The following is a 10,969-nucleotide window of genomic DNA, read 5'->3' on the forward strand; positions in this document are numbered from 1 at the left end:
AGCGCTTGTAACGCCAAGGTAGTGGGTTCGATCCCCGGGACCACCCATACACAAAAATGTATGCACGCATGACTGTAAGTCGCTTTGGATAAAAGCGTCTGCTAAATGGCATATTATTATTATTATTATTAGCTCAATTGGTAGAGCATGGCACTTGCCAGTATGAAAAATGTATGCACTCACTAACTGTAAGTCGCTCTGGATAAGAGCGTCTACTAAATTACTAAAATGTAAATGTAAATGTAGTAGTGGCCTCCCCCTCCTTTTTGTTCTCCCGAGTTGCGCAGTGGTCTAAGGCACTGCATCGCAGTGCTAGCTGTGCCACTAGAGATCCTGGTTCGAATCCAGGCTCTGTCATAGCCGGCCGCGACCGGGAGACCCATTGGGCGGCGCACAATTGGCCCAGCGTCATCCAGGGTAGGGGAGGGAATGGCCGGCAGGGATGTAGCTCAGTTGGTAGAGCATGGCATTTGCAACGCCAGGGTTGTGGGTTCGATTCCCACGGGGGGCCAGTATGAAAAAAATTATAAATAAAATAAAATAATAATGTAAGTCGCTCTGGATAAATGACAAAAACAGAATAATAATAATTACAAGGATAACCATAACATGATGCAGCCACCAGTATATGCTTGAAAATATGGAGTGGTACTCAGTAATGTGTTGTATTGGATTTGTCCCAAACACAACACTTTTTATTCAGGACAAAAAGTTAATTGCTTTGCCACATTTTTGGCATTATTATTTTAGTGCCTTGTTGCAAACAGGATGCATGTTATGGAATAATTGTATTCTGTACAGGCTTCCTTCTTTTCACTCTGTCAATTAGGTTAGTATTGTGGAGTAACTACAATGTTGTTGATCCATCCTCAGTTTTCTCCTATCACAGCAACTGAGTTAGGAAGGACGCCTGAATCTGTGTTTGAAATTCACTGCTCGACTGAGGGACCTTACAGATAATTGTATGTGTGGGGTACAGAGAGGAGGTAGTTATTCAAAAATCATGTTAAAGACTATTATTGCACAGAGAGTGTGTCCATGCAACTAATTATGTGACTTGTTAAGCACATTTTTACTCCTGAACTTATTTAGGCTTGCCATAACAAAGGGGTTGAATACTTATTGACTCAAGACATTTCAGATGTTCATTTTTAAAACACACACACACAGAGCAGCAGCAGTAGAATGCAGACAGAGAGTTGGAGCTATTGAAAAGGGCAGTGTGTGTTTACAGTCAGATATCAGAAAAGGTTATCCCACATCAAATGGGACAGCAGTGTCTCAGCCAATCACACGGCGGGACCAGAGGCACGCTAACGAATCACAGACTGACAGCAGACCTTAACCACTCTGTACAGGTGAATGCAGATGGGACAGCTGACAACCTTGACATTTCAACAACTCTGACAGCCAGAGAGGGTGTGTGTGTGTGTTTGTTTGTGTGTGTACACGTTTGAGTGTATGTGGAGGACTAGGTGCACGTGTCTAAGAGTGAGCCAGAACGTGTGTTCTGATTGCATCGCAGCTGAAGGTCATTGGCACACAGCGGCGCGCGCACACACACACACACACACGTTTAGAGAGCAGAGCGTCCTAGATGTAATGATGAATACGGAGCAGAAGGTTCAGGGACACAGGAACAAGGTGAAAGGAGGAGCTGGACAGGTGAGGGGGGAGAGAGTGTGTCTGTGCCAGGACACCAGGTGGCTAGTCACAGGGCATCTGTAACCCCTCCCCATCCCTCCTTCCGCTCTAATCTCCAAATCCCAATCCATCTAACCTAGTGAGTACTCTGTCTCTCAGAATGAGACAACACAAGGCCAGAACAACACACACAGTAGACCTCACACAGCAGCACTTGTACAGAAGCAGCAGTAGAGCACTTTGGAACGCACCCCCACACACCAGCCCTTGTACCCAACATAATTTGTTTGTTCTTACCTTTGGAGGCTGTGGGATGGATGGATGGATGGACATGGAGAGAGGGAGAAAGGGAGAGAGAGATGAAGGAGGATCAAAAAATCCATGATCATCATTAGTAAATCAACTTTACTGAGACACAAGTGCACATGAGCCACGATACACACATGCCCGCATACACACACGTGCATGGGGTGACTCACTCACTCTTGGTCTGGGAGGAGAAGGCCAAGGTGAGTTTGGCGAAGAGCTCATTGTTCTCATAGCTATCCTCTTTGGCCTTCGTCCAGAAACTGTTTTCAGACAGATCCTCATATCCAATCTGTTACACAGAGAGAAAGAGAGAGAGAGGAGAGAGAGAAAGAGCGATAAATGCCTTACGAATCCTTTCAAACACTGTGCAATTTTGTAAAAAAACATTCATCCATAAATCCAGCAATCAAGTGAGAGAAGGACAGAGAAAGAACGAGAGAGCCGGGGCACTGAAAGAGAAGATGGAGAGAGAGACACAGAGGAGGAGAGGAGCTAACTAGTCATTTTCACTGCTCCTCATTCTCCTTCACACAGAGAGAGGATTCCATTCCCTTTATCCACCTCCTTTATCCTCCTCTGCCTCCTTTATCCTCCTCCTCCTCCTCCTTTATCCTCCTCCTCCTCCTCTCCCTCCTTTATCCTCCTCCTCTCCCTCCTTTATCCTCCTCCTCTCCCTCCTTTATCCTCCTCCTCTCCCTCCTCCTCTCCTTCTTTATCCTCCTCTATCCTCCTCCTCTCCTCCTCCTCCCCTATCCTCCTCTGTCCTCCTCCTCTCCTCCTTTATCCTCCTTTGTCCTCCTTATCCTCCTTTGTCCTCCTCCTCTCCTCCTTGTCCTCTCCTTCTTTATCCTCCTCTATCCTCGTCCTCTCCTCCTTTATCCTCGTCCTCTCCTCCTTTATCCTCCTCCTCCTCTCCTCCTCCTCTCCTCCTATCCTCCGCTATCCTCCTCCTCTCCTCCTTTATCCTCCTCCTCTCCTCCATTATCCTCCTCCTCTCCTCCATTATCCTCTCCTGTCCTCCTCCTCTCCTCCTTTATCCTCCTCCTCTCCTCCTTTATCCTCCTCTATCCTCCTCCTCTCCTCCTCTATCCTCCTCCTCTCCTCCTTTATCCTCCTCTATCCTCCTCCCTCTCCTCTCCTCCATCCTCCTCCCTCTCCTCCTCCTCCTCTCTTCCTTTATCCTCATCCTCTCTTTTTTCTAGCTATATTTATCATTTTCTTCTTTCTCTCTTCCAACCATCACCACCTCATAATAAACTGCCTTCTGAGAGAGAGAATGCGAGAGAGAGAAAAAAGAGGAAGCATCAGAGGAGAGGTAGTAACTTCCCATATATATATATATATATATATATATATATATATATATATATATATATATATATATATATATATATATAGACACACACACACACATACATACATACATACATATATATACATACACATATACACACACTCTCCCTAAAAAAATAATAATATAAATAAAATCACCTATATGACCCTTTCATTACCCAAGATGCCTCAGGTAGGGGGTGGGGAAAAGGGGGATAAGGGAAAAAAAAATGTGATACAGGGGCAGAAGGGCTGGAAAAATAAAATGTTAATTTAAAGTACAAAAGAATGCCGTCCTTTCTAGCAGCTATTTAATTATCTTTCACCAGCACAGTAAAAGAAGCATCCTTATTAAAAAGCCATTTCTGTGACATCCTTGTCAAAGGGCTCTCACCAACCCGTCGAACGAACAAAGAGAACAGAGAGGGAGAGACTAAACGCTGATGAACTCAACTGAAGCCATTAAACAGTAGCTTTAGGCTAGAGAGAGAACGAGGGCCGTTTTGATGTTTTAACCATCGCAGATGAGAGAGAGGAGGAGAACATGGAACAGACACACACCAGTCCACACACACTCATGAAAGAACAGAGGCACACACACACTTACAGTGGGGGAAAAAAGTATTTAGTCAGCCACCAATTGTGCAAGTTCTCCCACTTAAAAAGATGAGAGAGGCCTGTAATTTTCATCATAGGTACACGGCAACTATGACAGACAAATTGAGGATTTTTTTTCCCAGAAAATCACATTGTAGGATTTTTAATGAATTTATTTGCAAATTATGGTGGAAAATAAGTATTTGGTCACCTACAAACAAGCAAGATTTCTGGCTCTCACAGACCTGTAACTTCTTCTTTAAGTGCCTCCTCTGTCCTCCACTCGTTAACTGTATTAATGGCACCTGTTTGAACTTGTTATCAGTATAAAAGACACCTGTCCACAACCTCAAACAGTCACACTCCAAACTCCACTATGGCCAAGACCAAAGAGCTGTTAAAGGACACCAGAAACAAAATTGTAGACCTGCACCAGGCTGGGAAGACTGAATCTGCAATAGGTAAGCAGCTTGGTTTGAAGAAATCAACTGTGGGAGAAATTATTAGGAAATGGAAGACATACAAGACCACTGATAATCTCCCTCGATCTGGGGCTCCACGCAAGATCTCACCCTGTGGGGTCAAAAGGATCACAAGAACGGTGATCAAAAATCCCAGAACCACACGGGGGGACCTAGTGAATGACCTGCAGAGAGCTGGGACCAAAGTAACAAAGCCTACCATCAGTAACACACTACGCCGCCAGGGACTCAAATGCCAGACGTGTCCCCCTGCTTAAGCCAGTACATGTCCAGGCCCGTCTGAAGTTTGCTAGATTGCATTTGGATGATCCAGAAGAGGATTGGGAGAATGTCATATGGTCAGATGAAACCAAAATATAACTTTTTGGTAAAAACTCAACTCGTCGTGTTTGGAGGACAAAGAATGCTGAGTTGCATCCAAAGAACACCATACCTACTGTGAAGCATGGGGGTGGAAACATCATGCTTTGGGGCTGTTTTTCTGCAAAGGGACCAGGACGACTGATCCGTGTAAAGGAAAGAATGAATGGGGCCATGTATCGTGAGATTTTGAGTGAAAACCTCCTTCCATCAGCAAGGGCATTGAAGATGAAACGTGGCTGGGTCTTTCAGCATGACAATGATCCCAAACACACCGCCCGGGCAACGAAGGAGTGGCTTCGTAAGAAGCATTAAGGTCCTGGAGTGGCCTAGCCAGTCTCCAGATCTCAACCCCATATAAAATCTTTGGAGGGAGTTGAAAGTCCGTGTTGCCCAGCGACAGCCCCAAAACATCACTGCTCTAGAGGAGATCTGCATGGAGGAATGGGCCAAAATACCAGCAACAGTGTGTGAAAACCTTGTGAAGACTTACAGAAAACGTTTGACCTGTGTCATTGCCAACAAAGGGTATATAACAAAGTATTGAGAAACTTTTGTTATTGACCAAATACTTATTTTCCACCATAATTTGCAAATACATTCATTAAAAATCCTACAATGTGATTTTCTAGAGAACATTTTTCTCATTTTGTCTGTCATAGTTGACGTGTACCTATGATGAAAATTACAGGCCTCTCATCTTTTTAAGTGGGAGAACTTGCACAATTGGTGGCTGACTAAATACTTTTTTTCCCCATTGTACGTACGTAGTCATACACACTCACATAGGGTTACAGTTTTAGTATTCACACACACACGGTCAACAGCTTTGCAGTTGTTATTTCAGACTCCTATGATTGGGCACACTAATAAAGGATAGAACACACACACCAACTTTAAGTGCAGTTTTATAAGAGAGACTGACATTCACGCCTTCACTCCTGTTATCACCATCTAACAGATGCACACACTCTCATCCTCACCTTGCTCCAGTTGGCTCTCTTCAGCTGCACCTCAGGCTTGTACTCCTTCTTGGGTGCCAGACCGAAGGGCAGAGGGGGTGGCACAGGAGCTCCCCAGCCCCCCATACCAGGAGGTGGAGGGGGCATGCCCATGCCAGGTGGAGGAGGGGGTGGCGGGGGCATACCGGCCATCCCAGGGAGAGGAGGGGGTGGCGGGGGCATACCGGCCATCCCAGGGAGAGGAGGGGGTTGCGTGGGCATACCGGCCATCCCAGGGAGAGGAGGGGGTGGCGGGGGCATACCGGCCATCCCAGGGAGAGGAGGGGGTGGCGGGGGACCATACATCCCTGGTAGGGGTGGTGGTGGAGGGGGGCCAGGCATACCTGGTAAGGGCGGGGGTGGTGGAGGACCAGGCATACCTGGTAAGGGCGGGGGTGGTGGGGGACCGGGCATACCCAGGAGGGGAGGAGGGGGAGGCAGGCCTGCTTGGCCGGTTAGGGGTGGAGGAGGGGGCATGCCGGCTTGTCCAGGGAGGGGAGGTGGGAGACCAGCTTGACCTGGTAGAGGGGGGGCAGGAGGAGCAGCAGGACCACCTGGGACATGGACGATGACCACTCTAGTCTTGGCTTCCTCCAGATCCTTATTGAGCTTCTCTATCTGGGGAGAGAGAGATGGGGAGACCGAGATGGGGACAGAGAGAGAGAGCGAGATGGAGAGAGAGCGAGAGCGAGATGGGGAGAGAGAGAGAGCGAGATGGGGAGAGAGAGAGAGAGAGAGCGAGATGGGGACAGAGAGAGAGAGAGAGAGAGCGAGATGGGGACAGAGAGAGAGCGAGATGGGGACAGAGAGAGAGCGAGATGGGGACAGAGAGAGAGCGAGATGGGGACAGAGAGAGAGCGAGATGGGGACAGAGAGAGAGCGAGATGGGGACAGAGAGAGAGCGAGATGGGGACAGAGAGAGAGCGAGATGGGGACAGAGAGAGAGCGAGATGGGGACAGAGAGAGAGCGAGATGGGGACAGAGAGAGAGCGAGATGGGGACAGAGAGAGAGCGAGATGGGGACAGAGAGAGAGCGAGATGGGGACAGAGAGAGCGAGATGGGGACAGAGAGAGAGCGAGATGGGGACAGAGAGAGAGCGAGATGGGGACAGAGAGAGAGCGAGATGGGGACAGAGAGAGCGAGATGGGGACAGAGAGAGAGCGAGATGGGGACAGAGAGAGAGCGAGATGGGGGAGCGAGAGCAAGATGGAGAGAGAGATATGGACAGAGAGCGAGAGCGAGATGGGGACAGAGAGCGAGATGGGGACAGAGAGCGAGAGATGGGGACAGAGAGCGAGAGATGGGGAGAGAGAGCGAGAGATGGGGAGAGAGAGCGAGAGATGGGGAGAGAGAGCGAGAGACGGGGAGAGAGCGCGAGAGACGGGGAGAGAGAGCGAGACGGGGAGAGAGAGCGAGACGGGGAGAGAGAGCGAGACGGGGAGAGAGAGCGAGACGGGGAGAGAGAGCGAGACGGGGAGAGAGAGCGAGACGGGGAGAGAGAGCGAGACGGGGAGAGAGAGGGAGAGAGAGAGAGAGAGAGAGAGAGAGATGGGGAGAGAGAGAGAGAGAGACAGGATGGGTAGAGGAAAATAGATATTTCAATAGAGGAGATTTTAAGCCTGAAAGATAAATATACTAATACACCATGAGAGAAGACTGCTTTCTCTGGATTTCTAATGAGTGTGTGTGTGTGTGATCTCTACATATGAAGACTCTGATGGGGCTGAGTGTCAAACGCAGGGGGGAGTGAATGATCTGTCGACGAGGGTCTTTGATGTGTGTGTTGATGTGGGGACAGCCAGTTGGACGTGTGTGAGAGACCATGAGATGATTCTGCTGGCCTCAGCCTGTTGGGGAAGGGACCTGTCAAGGTCTGTGTGGATCTGTAAGACACATACTTAAGCGGACACACACACAGATGATTGTGGACTACAGGAAAAAGAAGAGGACCGAGCACACCCCCATTCTCATCGACGGGGCTGTAGTGGAGCAGGTTGAGAGCTTCAAGTTCCTTGGTGTCCATATCACCAACAAACTATCATGGTCCATGCACACCAAGACAGTCATGAAGAGGGCACGACAAAACCTATTCAGGAGACTGAAAAGATTTGGCATGGGTCCTCAGATCCTCAAAAGGTTCTACAGCTGCACCATCGAGAGCATCCTGACTGGTTGCATCACTGCCTGGTATGGCAACTGCTCGGCCTCCGACCGCAAGGCACTACAGAGGGTAGTGTGTACGGCCCAGTACATCACTGGGGCCAAGCTTCCTGCCATCCAGGCCCTAAAAATGGTCAAATACTTCAGCCACCCTAGTCATAGATTGTTCTCTCTGCTACCGCACGGAAAGCGGTACCGGAGCGCCAAGTCTAGGTCCAAGAGGCTTCGAAACAGCTTCTAGCCCCAAACCATAAGACTCCTGAACATCTAATCAAATGGCTACCTGGACTATTTGCATTGTCGTCCACCCCCCTCCCCCACCACCCCTCTTCCGCGCTGCTGCTACGCTCTGTTTATTATCTATGTATAGTAATAACTCTACCTACATGTACATATTACCTCAATTACCTCGACTAACCAGTGCCCCCGCACATTGACTCTGTACCGGTACCCCCTGTATATAGCCTCCCTACTGTTATTTTACTGCTGCTCTTTAATTATTTGTTACTTTTATTTAGTATTATTTTATATTGTCTTTTTGTGTGTGTTTTTTTTTTGGTATTCTTTATTAAAACTGCATTGTTGGTTAAGGGCTTGTAAGTAAGCATTTCCCTGTAAGGTCTACACCTGTTGTATTCGGCGTATGTGACAAATAAAATGTGAGTGTGTTTCAGATGGTACAGGGGCCAGCTGGCCTAGCACCAGGATTCTGACAGGTACACCTCTTTTCCTCCCATCTCTCTCTGTGTCAGTTGAGTGGACCACTTTCTCTGAGCTACTTGGAGCTCGTGACTTTCCCCTCTACTCATATTGGTCAAGGGGAGTTTTCTACTCTGTTCCTATTGGTAGAGTAATACAACTTTGAGCTCTGGGTTTTCACATCGCTATCTTAAGATGAATGCACTAACTAACTAAGTCGCTCTGGTTAAGAGTGTCTGCTAAATGACTAAAGTGTTCTCTCTGTGTGAGTGTGTGTACCTGCTCATTGAGTGTGTTGATCTGCCCCAGTAGAGTCTGGTTCTCTGCCTCTCTCTCCTGTTTCTCAGAGCCCAGAGTCTCCTTCTCAGCAGCCAGCTCCTGAACTCTGTGTTCATAATCTCCTTCCATCTTCTTCAGCTCTACCTGCAGCTCATGACGCGCCGTCAACTCTGCATCCAGCTACAGCAGAGAACACACACACACAGTCAGCTCTGCATCCAGCTACAGAAGAGAACACACACAGTCAGCTCTGCATCCAGCTACAGGAGAGAACACACACACACACAGTCAGCTCTGCATCCAGCTACAGGAGAGAACACACACAGTCAGCTCTGCATCCAGCTACAGGAGAGAACACACACAGTCAGCTCTGCATCCAGCTACAGGAGAGAACACACACACACAGTCAGCTCTGCATCCAGCTACAGGAGAGAACACACACAGTCAGCTCTGCATCCAGCTACAGGAGAGAACACACACAGTCAGCTCTGCATCCAGCTACAGGAGAGAACACACACAGTCAGCTCTGCATCCAGCTACAGGAGAGAACACACACACACACAGTCAGCTCTGCATCCAGCTACAGCAGAGAACACACACACACAGTCCGCTCTGCATCCAGCTACAGGAGAGAACACACACAGTCCGCTCTGCATCCAGCTACAGGAGAGAACACACACAGTCAGCTCTGCATCCAGCTACAGGAGAGAACACACACAGTCAGCTCTGCATCCAGCTACAGGAGAGAACACACACAGTCAGCTCTGCATCCAGCTACAGGAGAGAACACACACAGTCCGCTCTGCATCCAGCTACAGGAGAGAACACACACAGTCCGCTCTGCATCCAGCTACAGGAGAGAACACACACAGTCAGCTCTGCATCCAGCTACAGGAGAGAACACACACAGTCAGCTCTGCATCCAGCTACAGGAGAGAACACACACAGTCAGCTCTGCATCCAGCTACAGGAGAGAACACACACAGTCCGCTCTGCATCCAGCTACAGGAGAGAACACACACAGTCAGCTCTGCATCAAGCTACAGGAGAGAACACACACAGTCAGCTCTGCCTCCAGCTACAGGAGAGAACACACACAGTCAGCTCTGCATCCAGCAAGGCACTTAACCATAATTGCTCCAGGGTCGCCGTTGATAACGACAGATCCTGGCCGTGACCCCACTCTCCGAGGGTGTCTCAGGGGGAGTTGGGATATGCAAAAACACATTTTCAATTCACACATGTTATACACACTTGCACATGTGTTACATAGGAAAAATATAAGCACAAACTAAATTATTCTCATTATTTATTATTATACAGTCAACTCTGCATGAGGACAAAGAGTTCGATAGAAACAGTATATAAAGGGTTAAAGGCAATCTGGGCTCAGTATCTAGTTATTGAGCAACATGAGATTACAGGGTTAAAAAGAGCTTAGTGTCCAGCTACACTGGAGAGAACACACACACACAGTCACACACACACAGTCACACGCAGCTGGTTTGGTGTTTAACTTGCAGACAATAGATGTCCTCCTCTTTCTGACAGTCTTATCCTGCCAGCAATTACCATATCAACCAACGTGTGTGTGTGTGTGTGTGTGTGTGCGTGACCGTGTGTTAGCGGCAGAGACTGAGTGTGATTGTCCTATTTGCAGAGAATGGGTATGTTTACGTGTGTTTTCATTTAATGGGACAGAATGTCAGCGTGTGTGTGTGTGTGTCTGAGATGGGGATAGTTTCAGCTCACTGTTTGCAATTATCCTGTCAGACTCATAATGGGGGAAGAAAAAAAAAAACACGCAACCAAAACACTTAGCCCTCATCTAGTGTGTGTGTGTGTGTGTGTACTCCATTAGGAAGCAGTCAGCCGTGTGTACTCATTCTCTCATTCGTCTCTTTTCTCATTTAGACTGCTAGTTGTGTCAGGGAGAGAATCTCATTACAATCCTCTGTGTGTGTGTGTTTCACCTTCTTCTCAAGGTCTATGGCCTTGGCTTGACTGGATTCCACCTTGGTCTTGTCCACCATGTGTCTGTGGAGAGACGGAGAGAGGGATGAGAGGAGGGAGAGGAGGGATGAGAGAGGAGAGAGGGATGAGAG

At 48.2% G+C, this 10,969-nt stretch overlaps 1 protein-coding gene across 1 annotated transcript; it reads right to left on the minus strand.

The window, feature by feature from the left end:
- Window positions 1-2,127: 2,127 nt before the first annotated feature.
- Window positions 2,128-10,901, minus strand: LOC311115804 (uncharacterized protein; the record flags this gene model as incomplete). The annotated part of the gene is made up of 4 exons (XM_084190933.1): window positions 2,128-2,242; window positions 5,708-6,343; window positions 8,865-9,044; window positions 10,838-10,901. Coding segments are annotated over 4 exons (995 nt in total), but the record flags the coding sequence as incomplete, so codon positions are not given.
- Between the last annotated feature and the right edge of the window lie 68 nt (window positions 10,902-10,969).

The sequence above is a fragment of the Coregonus lavaretus genome, assembly GCF_964263955.1.
Source record: "Coregonus lavaretus genome assembly, contig: HAP1_SCAFFOLD_4525, whole genome shotgun sequence".
Taxonomy (NCBI): Eukaryota; Metazoa; Chordata; class Actinopteri; order Salmoniformes; family Salmonidae; genus Coregonus; species Coregonus lavaretus.